Source organism: Oncorhynchus masou, chromosome 3 (assembly GCF_036934945.1).
Source record: "Oncorhynchus masou masou isolate Uvic2021 chromosome 3, UVic_Omas_1.1, whole genome shotgun sequence".
NCBI classification, from domain to species: domain Eukaryota; kingdom Metazoa; phylum Chordata; class Actinopteri; order Salmoniformes; family Salmonidae; genus Oncorhynchus; species Oncorhynchus masou.
Window position 1 is genome coordinate 27098123 of NC_088214.1, and position 19341 is coordinate 27117463.

The following is a 19341-nucleotide window of genomic DNA, read 5'->3' on the forward strand; positions in this document are numbered from 1 at the left end:
AATACAGTTCTGTGCACCCATCTTCATCGACCTGGCCAAGGTGTTCGACTCTGTCAATCACCACATTCTTATCAGCAGAATCAATAGCCTTGGCTTCTCAAATGACTGCCTCGCTTGGTTCACCAACTACTTATCAGATAGAGTTCAGTGTGTGAAATCTGAGGGCCTGTTGTCTGGACCTGTGGCAGTCTCTATGGGGTGCCACAGGGTTCAATTCTGGGGCCGACTCTTTTCTCTGTATTTATCAATGATGTCGCTCTTGCTGCTGGTGATTCTCTGATCCACCTCTACACAGATGACACCATTCTGTATACATTTTGCCCTCTTTGGACACTGTGCTAACAAACCTCCGAACGAGCTTCAATGCCATACAACACTCCTTCCGTGGCATCCAACTGCTTTTAAATGCAAATCAAGCTAAGTGCATGCTCTTCAACCGATTGCTACCCGCACCCTCCCGCCCAACTAGCATTACTACTCTGTACGGTTCTGACTTCTGAAAACTACAAATACCTAGGTGTCTGGTTAGACTGTAAACTCTCCCTTCCAGACTCACATTAAGCATCTCCAATCCTAAATTAAATCTAGAATCGGCTTCCTATTTCACAACAAAGCCTCGTTCACTCATGCTGCCAAACATACCCTCGTAAAACTGACCATCCTACCGATCCTCGAATTCGGCGATGTCATTTACAAAATAGCCTCCAACACTCTACTCAGCAAATTGGATGTAGTCTATCACAGTGCCATCCGTTTTGTCACCAAAGCCCCATATACTACCCAACACTGCGACCTGTATGCTCTCGTTGGCTGGCCCTCGCTTCATATTCAGTGCCGGACCCACTGGCTCCAGGTCATCTATAATTCTATGCTAGGTGAAGCCCCGCCTTATCTCAGCTCACTGGTCACCATAGCAACACCCACCCGTAGCACGCGCTCCAGCAAGTATATTTCACTGGTCATCCACAAAGCCAACACTTCCTTTGGTCACCTTTCCTTCCAGTTCTCTGCTGCCAATGACTGGAAGGAATTGCAAAAATCACTAAAGCTGGAGTCTTATATCTCCCTCTCTAACTTTAAGCATCAGCTGTCAGAAAAGCTTACCGATCACTGTACCTGTACACTTCCAATCTGTAAATAGCACATCCAACTACCTCATCCCCATATTGTTATTTATCCTCTTGCTCTTTTGCACCCCGGTATCTCTACTTGCACATCATCATCTGCACATCTATCACTCCAGTGTTCATGCTAAATTGTAATTATTTTGCCTCTAAGACCTATTTTTTGGCTTACCTTTTCTATTGTGTTATTGACTGTATGTTTGTTCATGTGTAACTCTGTGTTGTTGTTTTGTCACACTCCTTTGCTTTATCGTGGCCAGGTCGCAGTTGTAAATGAAAACTTGTTCTCAACGTGATTAAATGAAGGTGAAATAAAACAAAACAGCCTGATTTCAACTATCAACCAATAAAACATAATAGAACAAAGCTATTTTATCACTTGGCAGAAACAATTCACACATGCAGCGTATATTGCAGTAAAGTAAAAGGCTGGTTGGCTCACCGGTTTTAGGATCCACAGAGAAGTAAGGCTGTCCCTGCAGTATGCTATAAACAATCTTGGCACTGTTCCCATAGGTGGGGTCGTCTGCGTCTGTGGCTGTGACCTGAAACACTGATGTGCCTGCATGGAAGGAAAGGTTATATCAGTACTGCATTTCCACACAAAACCATACAACTAAAGTACAATGTGCCATGATTACAGTACAAACCACATTTACATACTGTAGCACAACTCACTATATTGTCATGGTTTTCTTACTGTAAAACTATGTGCAAAAAATACCACAGAGTGTTTCTGTATTGCATAAAGTGCGGCAAAAATCCATGATTTCCCAATTAATCAAAATCCTGTATCGGGACCATCAAAATCCATTTACAGAGTTGTGCGTCAATGCCTGACTGCCTCTGTGATGCAGCAGGGATCTGCAACAATACTGATGACTCAGCTAATAGTGTGACTGGTCTCACAGTCAGGGTACAAAGCTGGCTGCCTCCAGTCAAGTGCACCCAGCGTATTAAAAGTATGTTCTCAGTATTTGACCTTACCAACGTCGGCCATCTCGGGAACAGCAGCAGCAAACGGGCCATCTGGAAACTTGGGCGCGTTGTCATTGACATCCTGGACCTTGATAATGAATTCAGACTCTGGCTCTAGAGATCTGTTGGTGTAACGATCGATGGCCTGGGCATGTAAGACATACTGGCCTTTCTTCTCCCGATCCAGGCTCTTGGTGGCATGGATGTCCCCTGTGACCTCATCGATGACAAATATAGTACCAGCCTCCTCTCCAGACAGCAGGTATCTGACTGAGCCATCTCCTTTGTCTGAGTTGGAGTGCAGCTGGAAAGGAATATATGTTACAATACTCATGTGAACATAGAAAACAATACACAGGTATAGTCACCTCATCAGGGTTGAGGTATATTCTAGCCTCGTCAGTTTAGAGGAGGAACTAAGGATTTCAAATGGAAGTGACAATCATCCTTTAAAGGTTTACCACAGAGGAATGTTACAGATTGTTAGTGAAGGCCGACAAGTAGCCTGGGACCTGACTATTTCTGCATTGAACAACACAGTTAAAGGACATTTCAGATAGGTATCACTGCATACCATTTCAGTGTTTTTTCTGTTTGTAGTGTAGACATGACTAATTCATACAAATATGTTATGGGGAATTCCCTGCTACACCAAATATTGGAAAACCTTAACAATGCATACTTTATCAGTTACACTATTAAACAAACCATGCATAATTGTTGTCTGACATCTCACATGCAAACTGCATTATTCTACGACAATCCACACTCCTCAATTCTTTGGTATTAGGATAATACATAAACACACACATATTTATGCACTTTGTTGACATGTCGCCTAAGTATTTTGGCCTCGTGCCTGCCGTGTCTGGTAAATGTGTTTTTACAAACACTTAAACACTGAATGTGGGGTGATAGGTTGTTTGAGACAGGTGTGAAACACCCCATTAGCTTTACAATTAATCAGATAAAAATATCATAAATATAGCAAACAAAATAGGATGTATATATATATATAGCTTTTAGACAGCTGATGCTTAAAGTTAGAGAGGGAGATATAAGACTCCAGCTTCAGTGATTTTTGCCATTCGTTCCAGTCATTGGCAGCAGAGAACTGGAAGGAAAGAGACCAAAGGAAGTGTTGGCTTTGGGGTTGACCAGTGAAATATATATATAATCTACAGTAGGTACAGTAGGTATAGACATCAAAACTATGAAATAACACATATGGAATCATGTAGCAACCCAAAAAATATATATTTTATATTCTTCAAATTCTTCAAACTAGCCTTCTGTCACATTCGTCGTATGAAGGAGACCAAGTCGCAATGTGGTATGCGTACATTCTCTTTATTAAAAGAATGAACACTGAACAAACTAACAAACTAACAAACTAACAAAATAACAAAATAACAAAATAACAAACGAACCGTGAAGCTAAACAATGTAGTGCTGACAGGCAACTACACATAGACAAGACCCCACACCAGAAAGTAGGAAAAAGGCCTGCAAAAATATGATCTCCAATCAGAGACAACGATAAACAGCTGTCTCTGATTGGGAACCATATCAGGCCAACATAGACATACAAAACCCCTAGACATACAAAAAAACTAAAGTACCCACCCCAGTCACACCCTGACCTAACCAAAATATGTAGAAAACAGGTATCTAAGGTCAGGGCGTGACACCTTCCTTTGCCTTGATGACACCTTTGCACACTCTTGGCATTCTCTCAAACAGCTTCATGAGGTAGTCACCTGCATGTATTTCAATTAACAGGTGTGCCTTGTTAAAAGTTAATTTGTGGAATATCTTTCCTTCTTAATACGTTTGAGCCAATCAGTTGTGTTGTGACAAGATAGGGTGGTATACAGAAGATATCCCTATTTGGTAAAAGACCAAGTCCATATTATGGCATGAATAGCTCAAATTAGCAAAGAGAATCGACAGCCCATCATTACTTTAAGACGTGAAGGTCAGTCATTGCGGAACATTTAAAGTTTCTTCAAGTGCAGTCGCAAAAACCATCAAGCGCTAGGAGGAAACTGACTCTCATGAGGACCGCCACAGGAAAAGAAGACGCATAGTTACCTCTGATGCAGAGGGTAAGTTCATTAGATTTAACTGCCTCAGAAATTGCAGCCCAAATAAATTATTCATGAAGTTCAAATAACAGACACATCTCAACATAGACTGTGTGAATCAGGCCTTCATGGTCGAATTGCTGCAGAGAGACCACTACTAAAGGACACCAATAATAAGAAGAGTCATGCTTGGGCCAAGAAACACGAGCAATGGACATTAGACTGGTGGAAATCTGTTCTTTGGTCTGATGAGTCCAAATGTTTGATTTTCGTTTCCAACCGCCATGTCTTTGTGAAACACATAGTAGTTGAACGGATGACTTCCACATTGCTGTGGTTCCCACCGTGAAGCATGGAGGAGAAGGTGTGATGATGTGGGGGATGCTTTGCTGGTGACACTGTCTGTGATTTATTTTGAATTCAAGGCAAGGCTACCACAGCATTCTGCAGCGATACACCATCCCATCTGGTTTGCGCTTAGTGGGACTATGGAGTGATGGGGTGCTGCATCAGATGACCAGATGACCCGCTCAGCATTTGTGGGAACTCCTTCTAGACTGTTGGAAAAGCATTCCTCATGAAGCTGGTTGAGAGAATGCCAATAGTGTGCAAAGCTGTCATTAAGGCAAAGGTTGGCTACTTTGAAGAATCTCAATTATAAAATATTTTTTGATTTGTTTAACTCTTTTTTGGTTACTACATGATTCCTTGTGTGTTATTTCATAGTTTTGATGTCTTCTTCACTATTATTCTACAATGTAGAAAATAGTAAAAATAAAGAAAACCCCTTGAATTAGAAGGTGCGTCCAAACTCATGACTGGTAAAGAAAAACTCTGTTGTAGAACTTTCAAAAAAAGAGGAAGAAGACAAGAAGCTGCCTTGACATTTTGGGGCTGATGTATTTCCCTTGGTAGCCTAGCAGAACAAAGTCAATGCAATGTGTAAAATATGAATAAAACACTGGGGGCGCGGAACACTTACTCCTTCAAACAGGTTAATCCAGCTCTATCGGGATTAGTCGTGCTACACTGAGTTGCATCATTGCAAAATAAATTTGTTGTACTTTGTTGACATGTGGCCTAAGTATTTTGGCCTCGTGCCTGTCGTGTCTGGTAAATGTGTTTTTACAAACACTTAAACACTGAATGTGGGGTGATAGGTTGTTTGAGACAGGTGTGAAACACCCCATTAGCTTTAAAATGGATCACATGGAATATAATAAATATAGCCAACAAAATAGGACGTCTCCATTCGTTACAATACGCCAGAACATGGGCTGTATCCCAATAAGCTCTCCATTCTCCCAAAGTGTGCACTTGTTAATTTCCCCTCAGAGATTTGAAAGGAAAGTAAGGGTATACAGAAACTTCCTCAAGCCCGTGCCTTCACCAATCTAATGCTTTTATATTTGTGGGGCGTAGTAAACAAGTGCACACTTCAGGAGGAAGGGGAAATTATTGGGATGCACCTCTAGCCTCCATGTTTTCAGACACCTGTAGGGATTTCTGTAAGGAGGGAAGTGAATGATGGATAACAAACCATTAAAGAAAAACTGTGAATCCCTTGACAGCACCAAAGCTGTGGGAGCTGGCTTGCATAATCTGTATAAGAACACAACTGGCCAGCCAAGTCAGCTGCCCTATCATGAATGCAAGTGTTTGCTCTTCGGGAGAATGCTATTTCTCTACAGACACTGAGGGGAAATGTTCTGAATGAAGAATGATGCCAGAAGCTGCTGGCAGTTACAATCCTAAAGCTTTATTTGTTATATTCCTCAGTGTATTGATTTTTGTTGCCTCCGCCTTCAACCCTTCACACACACACACGCCACACACACACACACGCATGCATGCACACACACGCACGCACACACGCACACACACACACGCACGCACGCACGCACGCACGCACGCACGCACACACACACACACACACACACACACACACACACACACACACACACACACACACACACACACACACACACTGCTCTTAATTCTTGGCAGCGAGTGTAATCCCTGAGCAGAGAGCAATTAGCTAAGACAGTGTTCACCTCCATGCCTCTTCCCATGCCTGAAGAGGGTACACACAGCAACCCTGTTTGCTACAGAATCACATGGAGAGTTTCCAAGATATTACTGCTGCAGATTCACATGAGAGAAGACCAATACAAACCAACAGAGGATCAAATTTACCACATGTAGGCTAAGTAGTTGTCTTTATTGTCCGCTTAGGACTCTCCAAAATACAGTGTACTAGGCTACTACACAGTAATAAACATTATTGCGTAGTACAAAGTAGGTTGAATGTACATATGAATCCAAGGCTGATGTTGTCATATAGTGGAAGTGGGTGGAACTGCTGTGATGTTCTCAGCAAGTTTGGGCCAATGCAAGCATTTACACTGGCCCATGACACTGCTTTCACTCACAGAATATCCTGCCTGCAGTGACGGAGTAGCATTCGTTTATCTTTCGCTATGGTGCCTTTATTCACTAGCAGGGTAATGGGTTTACAGCTCATGACTGGTGCTTACCCTAGGCCCTGCGTTTTTAAAGAGATAAAATAACAAAACATTTCTCTGTCTGGGAGCTATGGGGGGAATAGATAGATACATAAATATATGGAACTAGCCACTGTGGTAATACATCACCAAGGGCCTGGTTGCAGAAGAGATGCAGAGCACGATATGATTTCATGATATGTGCAGGCTATGTGTCTGCTGTCCACTTTTTCCATATGGTGCGTCTCTCTTTGTGTAAGAATTAGTTATTGGGCTTGGCATGCCTTTTCTTCATAACATTTCCTACAAGGGAAAATGCCATGTCTATAGGAAAGAAGAACAGGCTCAGTTGCTATACTGTAAGATCCTACTGTAAAATCTTACTACTACAACCAGTAATAGACTCTAACGGACAAAGATGCTTCCAGTTTTAGAAGCAGTTTTAAAATAAGAAGCAAGTGTGCAGTATGCACCGAGGCAGTAGCCTTATTCGCAAAAAAGACACCGCATAGCCTACACATTTTTTTGTGGTTTCCAAGTGGTAGTTGCTACTCCTATACGGACTCTGGAGAGGCGAAGGTCGAGAGCCGTGCGTTCTCTGAAACACGACCCAGCCAAGCCGCACTGCTTCTTGATACAATGTCCACTTAACCCGGAAGCACCAATGTGTCGGAGGAAACACCATACAGCTGACAACCAAAGTCAGCTTGCGTTGGACCCCGCCCGCCACAGCGCGATGGGACAAGGACATCTCGGCCGGCCAAGCCCTCCCCTAACCCGGGAGAAACTGGGACAATCATGCCTGGACTCGAACCAGGATCTCTAGTGGTACAGCTAGCACAGTACCTTAGACCACTGCGCCACTCGTGTGGCAGCCTACACATGTCTATCGTGGGATTTGTTTTGAATTTCAACCTGAGGACACTAATATTCATAATGATGCCATTTAGAATGCACTTAAATAATGACATGGAACTGTCTGCACATACACTGCCAAGTTCACTGGTAGAGGCTTGTACAGAGGCTGATAAACTGCCTACGCTCCAAGAACCCTCAGACTGATTCAATCAGGACCCTGCCCCCTCTGCTAACCACAAATTACACGAGGCACGATGATGGAAAGGTCAATTTTATGCTGCAGCAAGAGCTCACTGACAAGATTCTTTTATAAATTGGGGGGGTACACCAAGTTTTAGTAATTCGCCATTAGTGAACCAGGGTGAAGGGTTTGATGTAATCTTTGTCTCTGAGGTCTGATAAGGGATATTTTAATCATACAATCTCACACAGTCAGAGGTGACGGTACTAGCAGCTGCCTGAGAGACTCGGCAGTACGAACGCTACTCTGCTGTATCAACCTTCTCTGGCCTCTGCTGCACCAAACACACGTCAAATCCATTGGTTGATAAGAGGTTGGGATGCCTGTGGACTGGGGTTGTAACCTGTAATCTAAATCAGAGGAAAGCAAGGGTAGTTTCAACAATCAGTGTGCAGTACATGTCTAGCCTATACAGGGAACAGCTAGCTACAATATACAGTGAGTGTACAAAACACTAGGAATACGTGCTCTTTCCATGACAGGTGAATCCAGGTGATTGCTATGATCCTTTATTGATGTCACTTGTTAAATCCACTTCAATCAGTGTAGATGAAGGGGAGGAGACATGTTAAAGAAGGATTGTTATGCCTTGAGACAATTGAGACATGGAATGTGTATGTGTGCCATTCAGAGGGTGACTGGGCAACATGTAAGTCCCTTTGAAAGGGGTATGGTAGTAGGTGCCAGGCGCATTGGTTTGAGTGTGTCAAGAACTGCAACGCTGCTGGGGTTTTCACACAGTTTCCTCTGTGTCTCAAGAATGGTCCACCACCCAAAGGACATCCAGCCAACGTTAGGCCAGTGGTCGAAAATGGGTCATTGACGAAAGAGGACAAAGGAGGCTGACAGGAATTGCGCAGAACAATAGAAGGGCTATGGTTAGTCAACTAACAGTCAAGTACAATATTGGTGCCCAAAGACCCATAAAAGAATGCACAACTCGTCGTACCTTGACACGATTTGGGTATGGCAGCCGACAACCTTACAGCAAATAACAAGAAACTGCGATGCAGTGGGCTAAGGAACGAAAACACTAGACACTGGAGAATTGGAAAAACATTCCCTGGTCTGATGACTCTCGATTCCTGCTGTTTCACGCTGATGGGAGGACTAGGGTAAGGAGTAAACCACATGAGTGAAGGAATCCATCATGCCTCATGTCAACATTGCAAACTGCTGGTGGTGTGATGATGTGGGGTGTGTTTTCATGGCACACATTGGGCCCCTTGATAAAAGTGGATCAATGTTTGAATGCCACAAGATATCTGAACATCATTGCCAATCAGGTGCATCCCTTCATGGCAGCAGTGTATCCATCTGAAAAACATCCGCATCAGGATAATGCCCCATGCCACAAGCGTAGGATTGTCCAGGAATGGTTTCACAAACATGAAAGTGAATTCAGCTTACTGCAATGTAATGCCCAGTCACCAGATCTCAATCCAATTGAGCATCTGTGGGATGAGATGATACGTGCTATTCGGAGAAGAGGTCCATTACCAGCTAACTTGACACAACTTTGGAAAGCATTGGCGTCAACATATGCCAGCATCCCTGTGGAACGCTTTCGATACCTTTTAGAGTCCATGTCCCAACGAACTGAAACTGTTCTGAAGGTAAAAAGTGAAACTCAATATTAGGAAGGTGTTCCTAATGTTTTGTACACTCAGTAGCTGTGATGAAGGAGAAGGCTATATAGCTAACTAGTCATAGCAGAGCAGAGTTGGGATCATTCAGATAAAAATATTTTTTTATTCATTCATCACTCTGACACATCTGAATCTGTGAAAAGTACAGCACAGTTTTCTAGGACAGGTCTGTCTGGGTCTGGACTGCACTTTTTGTACTCCATCCTGACTGAGCCTCTAAGGGGAGACAGGAGGCAGAGAAATGTCTGTGTGGACTTTGGAAAGATGCAAAATATGCAGGACAGTGACAGTGTCAGCATCAGGAATAACCCATTTAGGTTCACCTGTCCCAAAAGCAATTTAAAAATACATATTTACGTATTACACTGAAAGACAGTCTACACAATGGGGTCATAAAGTGTTGGCCAACATATAAGTACATTCCACTTTCTACTGATCATATCGATCTGTGGTGCCCACTGTAACTCATCAAGCTGATACATGTAGGCATATGTGCTGTTGAGAATGGCTACATGATACTTAAATGCCTGATGTTTCCCTCAATGCCAAATCAACACCTAAAAAGTTGCCATCTCAGTGGAAGATGAAACCTCAACTGTCACAGCATCTTTGAGGAGAGTGACTTGAGCTCTCATTCCGCCCCCTCAGGGGATGTATGTCTGTCTGTCTGTGTGTCTGTGTGTGTGTGTGTGTGTGTGTGTGTGTGTGTGTGTGTGTGTGTGTGTGTGTGTGTGTGTGTGTGTGTGTGTGTGTGTGTGTGTGTGTGTGTGTGTGTGTGTGTGTGTGTGTGTGTGGATTATTCATTGGAGCCATCTCTTACCAGCCTTTCATCCCACATGTCCCACAAGCCCCAGTTTAACCCTCACCTTCGATACATAGTGTCAATGTCTTACAATGTCAGTGTCACAGTGGATTAGTTCACGTGCTATAACTTCTGCATTTCAAGAAGCCACTGCTCGACAATATCACTAGGCATGGCTCCTGTGGTAAGCTGAATAATAAAGCAGTTAGGTAACACTGCTTTCAGTCCCTAATGTTGGCATATTTACGCATTCAATAAGGATTAATTACCCTGACCATGACCATACAAACAATTTATCACAAAAATGTCCATTCATATTCATAGAGAAAATTATTTATTCATATACAGTACAGGTCAAACGTTTGGACACACCTACTCATTCAAAGGTTTTTCTATATTTTTACAATTTTCTACACTGTAGAATAATAGTGAAAACATCAAAACTGTGAAATAGCACCCATTGAAGCATGTAGTAACCCCAAAAAGTGTTAAACAAATCAAATGTATTTTATATGTGAGATTCTTCAAAGTAGCCACCCTTTGCCTTGATGATAGCTTTGCACACTCTTGTGTTATTTCATAGTTTTTAACATTAAGATGTTTTCATTATTATTTTACAATGTAGAAAATAGTAAAAAATAAAGAAAAACCATTGGAATGAGTCAGTGTGTCCAAATTTTGGACTGGTACTGTATGTACAGTTTACGGGAGTTTACATACAGCTTAGCCAAATACATTTAAACTCAGTTTTTCACAATTCCTAACATTTAATCCAAGCACCAATTCACTGTCTTAGGTCAGTTAGGATCACCACTTATTTTAAGAATGTGAAATGTCAGAATAATAAAAACTCTATTTCTTTCATCAAATTCCCAGTGGGTCAGAAGTATACATACACTTATGCAGTTGTGGGTGAACAGGGAGTACAGGAGGGGACTGAACACGCACCCCCGTGGAGCTCCAGTGTAGAGGGTAAGCGTGGCAGATGTGTTGCTACCTACCCTCACCACCTAGAGGCTGCCCGTCAGGAAGTCCAGGATCCAGTTGCAGAGGGAGGTGTTTAGTCCCAGGATCCTTAGCTTAGTGATGAGCTTTGAGGGTACCATGGTGTTGAACGCTGAGCTGTAGTCAATGAATAGCATTCTCACGAAAGTTTTCCTTTTGTCCAGATGGGAAAGGGCAGTGTGGAGTGCAATAGAGATTGCATCATCTGTGGATCTGTTTGGGCAGTATGCAAACTGGAGTGGGTCTAGCGTTTCTGGGTTAATGGTGTTGATGTTAGCCATTACCAACCTTTCAAAGCACTTCATGGCTACGGACGTGAGTGCTACAGGTCTGTAGTCATTTAGGCAGGTTGCCTTTGTGTTCTTGGGCACAGGGACTATGGTGGTCTGCTTGAAACATGTTGGTATTACAGACTCAATCAGGGACATGTTGAAAATGTCAGTGAAGACACCTGCCAGTTGGTCAGCACATGCCCGGAGCACACGTCCTGGTAATCCATCTGGCCTCGCAGCCTTGTGTATGTTGACCACACTGGTGCTTCCTGCTTTAATTTGTGCTTGTAAGCAGAAATCAGGAGGATAGAGTTGTGGTCGGATTTACCAAATGGAGGGCGAGGGAGAGCTTTGTATGCGTCTGTGTGTGTGGAGTACAGGTGATCTACAATTCTTTGCCCTCTGGTCGCACATTGAACATGTTGATAGAAATTTGGTATAACTGATTTAAGTTTCCCTGCATTAAAGTCTCCTGCCACTAGGAGCGCCGCCTCTTGGTGAGTGGTTTCCTGTTTGTTTATTTCCTTATACAACTGACTGAGTGCAGTCTTCGTGCCAGCCTCTGTGTCTGTGGTGGTACATAAACAGCCACGAAAAGTATAGCTGAAAACTCTCTAGGCAAGTAGTGTGGCCTGAAATTTATCACAATATACTCTACTTCAGGCGAGCAAATCTAGAGACTTCCTTAGATTTTGTGCATCAGCTGTTGTTTACAAATATGCACAGACCGCCCCCCCTCGTCTTACTGGAGTTTTCTGTTCTATCTTGCCGGTGCAGTGTGTATCCCACTAGATGAATATCCATGTCGTCATTCAGCCACGATTCCGTGAAACAGGATATTACAGTTTTCGATGTCCCGTTGGTAGGATATTCGTGATCGTACCTCGTCTAATTTATTGTCCAATGATTGTACGTTGGCGAGTAGTATTGAGGTCAACGGCAGCTTTCCCAGCCTGACTAGGTATCCGGCTCTTTGTCCTCTGTACCTGTGTCGCCTCTTGCAAATAACGGGGATGTCGGTGTGTTTGGAGAATGTCTTGTGCGTCGTCCTTGTTGTAGAAAAAAAATCTTTGTCTAATCCGAGGTGAGTGATCGCTGTCCTGATATCCAGAAGCTCTTTGTCTAATCCGAGGTGAGTGATCGCTGTCCTGATATCCAGAAGCTCTTTGTCTAATCCGAGGTGAGTGATCGCTGTCCTGATATCCAGAAGCTCTTTTTTTGCCGTAAAATACGGTTGCAGAAATATTATGTACAAAATAAGTTACAAATAACGCGAAAAACCCCACATAATAGCACAATTGGTTGGGCGCCCGTAAAGCTGCTGCCATTCTTCCGGTGCCATTTTATTTATTTTATCTTGCAGCAAAGCACCCCAAAAACAGGATTCTGCCACCCCCGTGCTTCACGGTTGGGGTCGTGTTCTTCGGCTTGCAAGCCTCCCCCTTTTTCCTCCAAACATAATGATGGTCAATATGGCCAAACAGTTCTAATTTTGTTTCATCAGACCAGAGGACATTTCTCCATAAAGTACGATTTTTGTCCCCATGTGCAGTTGCAAACCATAGTCTGGCTTTTTTATGGCGGTTTTGGAGCAGTGGCCTCTTCCTTGCTGAGCGGCCTTTAAGGTTATGTCGAATTGTTTTACTGTGGATATAGATACTTTTGTACCTGTTTTCTTCAGCATCTTCACAGCTATTGTTGTGGGATTGATTTGCAATTTTTGGCTGATTTCTTGGCCGATTTCTATTGATTTCCCCATGATGTCAAGCAAAGAGCCACTGAGTTTGAAGGTAGGCCATGAAATACATCCACAGGTACACCTCCAATTGACTCAAATTATGTCAATTAGCCTATCAGAAGTTTCTAAAGCCATGACATTATTTTCTGGAATTTCCAAGCTGTTTAAAGGAACAGTCAACTTAGTGTATGTAAACTTCTGACCACTGGAATTGTGATACAGTGAATTATAAGTGAAATTGTCTGTTAACAATTGTTGGAAAAATTACTTGTGTCATGAACTTGCCAAAGCTATAGTTTTTTAACTAGAAATTTGTGGAGTGGTTGAAAATCTAGTTTTATTGACTCCATGTCACGCCTTGGTCTTAGTATTTTGTGTTTTAGTTTATTAGTTAGTCAGACCAGGGTGTGACATGGGTTTATTGTATTGTATTTTCATATTGGGGTTTGTAGTGCTTGGGATTGTAGCTGATTAGGGGTGTGTGTGTTTAATAGGTTTGGCTGCCTGAGGCGGTTCTCAATCAGAGTCAGGTGATTCTCGTTGTCTCTGATTGGGAACCGTATTTAGGTAGCCTGGTTTTCGCTTTGCATTTCGTGGGTGATTGTTCCTGTCTCTGTGTAGAGTGCACCAGTCAGGCTGTATTAGGTTTATCGTTCTGTTTGTTGTTTTTGTATTTATTAGTTATTTTGTGTATAGTTCGTTCGTTTGTCTTCCTAATAAACATGAGTAACTTACACGCTGCATTTCGGTCCGACTCTCCTTCAACAAAAGAAAAACGCCATTACACTCCAACCTACAGTGGGGAGAACAAGTATTTGATACACTGCCGATTTTGCAGGTTTTCCCTACTTACAAAGCATGTAGAGGTCTGTAATTTTGAACATAGGTACACTTCAACTGTGAGAGACGGAATCTAAAACAAAATCCAGAAAATCCCATTGATTTTTAAGTAATTAATTTGCATTTTATTGACATAAGTATTTGATCACCTACCAACCAGTAAGAATTCCGGCTCTCACAGACCTGTTAGTTTTTCTTTAAGAAGCCCTCCTGTTCTCCACTCATTACCTGTATTAACTGCACCTGTTTGAACTCGTTACCTGTATAAAATACACCTGTCCACACACTCAATCAAACAAACTCCAACCTCTCCACAATGGCCATGACCAGGGGTCTGTGTAAGGACACAAGGGAAAAAATTGTAGACCTGCACAAGGCTGGGATGGGCTACAGGACAATAGGCAAGCAGCTTGGTGAGAAGGCAACAACTGTTGGCGCAATTATTCGAAAATGGAAGAAGTTCAAGATGACGGTCAATCACCCTCGGTCTGGGGCTCCATGCAAGATCTCACCTCGTGGGGTATCAATGATCATGAGGAAGGTGAGGGATCAGCCCAGAACTACATGGAAGGACCTGGTCAATGACCTGAAGAGAGCTGGGACCACAGTGTCAAAGAAAACCATTAGTAACACACTACGCCGTCATAGATTAAAATCCTGCAGCGCACGCAAGGTCCCCCTGCTCAAGCCAGGGCATGTCCAGGCCCGTCTGAAGTTTGCCAATGACCATCTGGATGATCCAGAGGAGGAATGTGAGAAGGTCATGTGGTCTGATGAGACAAAAATAGAGCTTTTTGGTCTAAACTCCACTCGCCGTGTTTGGAGGAGAACACCATCCCAACCGTGAAGCATGGAGGTGGAAACATCATTCTTTTGGGATGCTTTTCTGCAAAGGGGACAGGACGACTACACCGTATTGAGGGGAGGATGGATGGGGCCATGTATCGCGAAATCTCGGCCAACAACCTCCTTCCCTCAGTAAGAGCATTGAAGATGGGTCGTGGCTGGGTCTTCCAGCATGACAAGGACCCAAAACACACAACCAGGGCAACTAAGGAGTGGCTCCGTAAGAAGCATCTCAAGGTCTTGGAGTGGCCTAGCCAGTGTCCAGACCTGAACCCAATAGAAAATCTTTGGAGGGAGCTGAAAGTTCGTATTGCCCAGCGACAGCCCCGAAACTTGAAGAATCTGGAGAAGGTCTGTATGGAGGAGTGGGCCAAAATCCCTGCTGCAGTGTGTGCAAACCTGGTCAAGAACCACAGGAAACGTATGATCTCTGTAATTGCAAACAAAGGTTTCTGTACCAAATATTAAGTTCTGCTTTTCTGATGTATCAAATACTTATGTCATGCAATAAAATGCAAATTAATTACTTAAAAATCATACAATGTGATCATCATACAATGTGATTTTCTGGATTCTTGTTTTAGATTCCGTCTCTCACACTAGAAGTGTACATATGATAACAATTACAGACCTCTACATGCTTTGTAAGTAGGAAAACCTGCAAAATCAACAGTCTATAAAATACTTGTTCTCCCCACTGTAAGTGTATGTAAACTTCTGACTTCAACTGTATATACAGTGTATAAAAAATGTTTTGTTGTATAATACGCTTACCCATTTGAATTATTTATCATAGGGAGTAGAAATGTATATATGTTTGCTGAAAGTAAACAGAGATTAAAGCTATAAACTCAAAATCTTTTCCAAAAGAAAGGAAATTGCTCTATACGTAAATGTACGTCTTACTTAACCTGGTGCAACATTGTTCTCAAACGGCTGTTGCTACTGTGTGCACAACCAGGTACAGTTGCAATCATAGACTTTGCATTATGCAAAACCACCTACGGAGTGCAATATGTAGGCCTACTGTTTTCCTCTTTGCATGAAAATCCCTCACATCAAATGAATGCCATTGAAGGAGACCATGAATAGCATACCTTTCCAACATGCTGAATTTCTGGTCCAATATGTTCCTCTAAAACGAAGAACTGGTTCCATATCCAGCCCCTCTTGGGCCGGTGGTGCACGTCCTTCTCTCCGTCTAGGTGTTTGGTTTGGTTCCTGGGTGCTCTGACGTTGGGCCTGGGCTGGGACGTCCCATAACTCCTCTGGACAAAGCACAGGCAGATCAGCAAAGGGCAGAGGCAGGCAGTGGTGGCAGGAATTCTCATGGTAGAGAATGTATGCTTCTCTAAGTCCTCCACTGTACCTTGGCAAACAGTGTACCAAGAGCCCACAACAGCGTCTCGACAGTAAGACAGTACTAGGTGCAGATCAGACCAGTCCAGAGGTTTCTCTTAAATTCCATGGTTTATTTCAGTCTGTCCACTAGGGATTAGAACCAAGGTTAATTTCCATGTTGGACAGAGGGGAAAAGAGCTGGTTGTTCATTTGCCCAGAGGATCCTCAGGAGATTTCATGAGTGGTCTGGTCTGAGCAAGTTGCCGTGTTGTTTCCCCTTGAAAAGATAAGAAGAAACGATATTAAGGAAACAGGAATAATGAGTTATGTTTTTCTTGCTGTGAAATCCCCTAATGCAATTTGATGGAATGACGACTCCGATATTACACTTTGACTCATTTATAGAAGCACAATATTCTTTTCCACAATGTTCTTTTCTCATTTTGACCTGATTTCTGAGAGTCAATTTCCACTGTGTGAATGAATTGAGTATTTCTGTCTGCTTTGGATGCAAGCCAGAGGATTCAAAACTACATTGCTGGGTCTGAGCTGAAAAGGCTAAGTTGTCTCTGTCATACCTCACAGCCAAAAGACATCCATTTTAAAATGGGCTTTTTGAAAGCAGGAGAGCCACAACTGTATCTCCATAGGCCATAATAGCATTTTGAGGACATTATTTTCTGCAGTCTTTGTGAGAGTATATTACAATGACAAGCTGCTTAAGAGCATTTGATTCTCACAATCTATGACACTCTTACAGAACATTTGTCACTTGGTAAACACCCTCACACAAGCAGAGATATGGTTCTAACATCCAGTTGCTGTTAATATTGTACTTTAAATACTTTTGAATAATTCAGTTATTTTTACATTTTGTGTGAGAAAACAATCTGGGGAAAAAACATATCACTCTGTAAAATAAAGAAGTATATATACAGCAAATGTGACAAGACTTGTTATGCCTCTGCCACTCAGGAAAACATTTTGTGATTTCCTTTCCTTAGGTTTTGATTTGTTACACAACTGTGCTATTTTCTGATGCATTTCCACAAACCTTCAATCAGTCCACCTGTCAGCAGAGTACCAGCCAAGCTTAGTCGAAAAACAGTCCAACACAAACAATTTGCAAGTGATAAATGTTTGATGTGAGGCGGCACAGAGGCTTGTCAATGGATGCTATGGTTACGTCTTCTTTGTTTCTATGTCTGCATTGCAATAATACAAACTAGCTCTGAAATGTCAAAAGACCAATAACAACAGATTATACGTGAAGCACAGTTAATTGTGCAATGACAACATCAAGGATGTGTGTGACCATCCTTGAAATGATTCATGGCTTAATTTGTGTTATTTGTCAACCTATAGCATGGGCTAGTGTTGCATGTTTTCTTGAATTATGTGTTTGTATGTTTTTCTACAATACCACCCACGCACCACATACAGTATAGTATTGTAGATACAAATGAGGATTTCTCTGTGATGGGAAGTGGAGAGTGAAAAGCAGGTATACTGAAAGTACAATGCTACATAACATCTTTAGCCTTCACAAATGCATGATCCCATTCCCAATGCACATTCCAACAGCAGTCCATGTCTATGAAATTCCATGTTATATAAAGGGTGGCTGTCCTCATTCTAACTGAATATCACTAGTACTTACTGCAATTATAAAATAATTTAATTTGACCGTTCTGCCACTCGTGCCTTGTCTTTACATTAGGCTCAATTTGAAGCTTAATCTGTCAAGTGAGCATGAAAAGAGCACTGGTGGGTCAGTAATAGCGCCTTTCCATGTTACCTGGATGTACTACACCATTCAAGCACACACATTCCAGTATTTGTGTTTTGCAAATACTGCATACATCCAGCAACAGATTTTTAATTTTCTAATCATTAACTACAGAAAACAATTAATTTAAACTTGTGACACCATTAGGGTGATGTTCACATCAATCAATAACTATCCATCCGTGTGGCTACAGCTCAGCCTTCAACACCATAGTACCCTCCAAGCTGATCACTAAGCTCAGGGCCTTGAGTCTGAACCCCTCCCTGTACAACTGGGTCCTGGACTTCCTGATCCCAAGGGGTGAAGGTAAGTAACAACATCTCTGCCACACCGATCCTCAACATGGGGGCCTCACAGGGTTGCGTGCTCAGCCCCCTCTTGTACTCCCTGTTTACCTATGACTGTGGGGCCACTCACTTCTCCAACTCAATCATAAAGTTTGCTGACGACACAACAGTGGTAGGCCTGATTATCAACAACAATGAGACAGCCTACAGGGAGGTGGTGAGAGTCGTTCCAGGAAAATAACCTCCCCCTCAACGTCAACAAAACAAAGGAACTGATTGTGGACTACAGGACACAGCAAAAAGAGCACTTGCCCATCCACATTGACAGGGCCACAGTGGGGAGGGTCAAAAGCTTCAAGTTCCTTAGTGTGACAAACTGAATTGGTCCCTATGCACATCTCAGGAGGCTGAAGAAATGTGGCTTGGCCCCTAAGACCCTCACAAACTTCTATAATGCACCATTGAGAGCATCCCTTCGGGTTGTATCATCCCCTGGTATGGCAAATGCAACATCTACAAATGCAGGGCTCTCCAGGGGGGGGGGGGGGTGCAGTCAGCCGAAAACATCAACTGGGGCACACTGCCCGCCCTCCAGGACATCTACAGCACCCGGTGTCACAGGAAGGTCAAGAAGATCATTAAAGACCTCAGCTACCCGAGCCACGTCCTGTTCACCCTGTTACCGTCTAGAAGGTGAACACATGGCAGGTGCATTGAAGCTGGGACTGAGAGACTGAGAAACAGCTTCTATCTCCAGGCCATCAGACTGTTAAATAATCACCACTAGCCAACCCTGCTCTGAACCTTAGTCACTGTTCTAGCCAGCTACCACCCGGTACTCTACCATGCACCATAGAGACAGCTGCCCTATGTATACTGAACAAGAACATAAACCCAACATGTAAAATGTTGGTCCCATGTTTCATGAGCTGAAATAAAATTAATGTTCCAGATGGACAAAGAGCTTATTTCTCACACAT

General features: G+C 42.8%; 1 protein-coding gene across 1 annotated transcript in view; it reads right to left on the reverse strand.

Moving 5' to 3' along the window:
• Positions 1-16300, reverse strand: part of LOC135508033 (cadherin-18-like) — a 37901-nt gene extending 21601 nt beyond the window's left edge. Inside the window, exons 1-3 of the mRNA XM_064927933.1 lie at positions 16042-16300; positions 2112-2406; positions 1567-1686 (exon numbers count right to left, since the gene is read on the reverse strand). Coding sequence (XP_064784005.1) covers positions 1567-1686; positions 2112-2406; positions 16042-16275 — 649 coding nt within the window. The 5' untranslated portion in view covers positions 16276-16300. The remainder of the gene's footprint in view (positions 1-1566; positions 1687-2111; positions 2407-16041) is intronic.
• Between the last annotated feature and the right edge of the window lie 3041 nt (positions 16301-19341).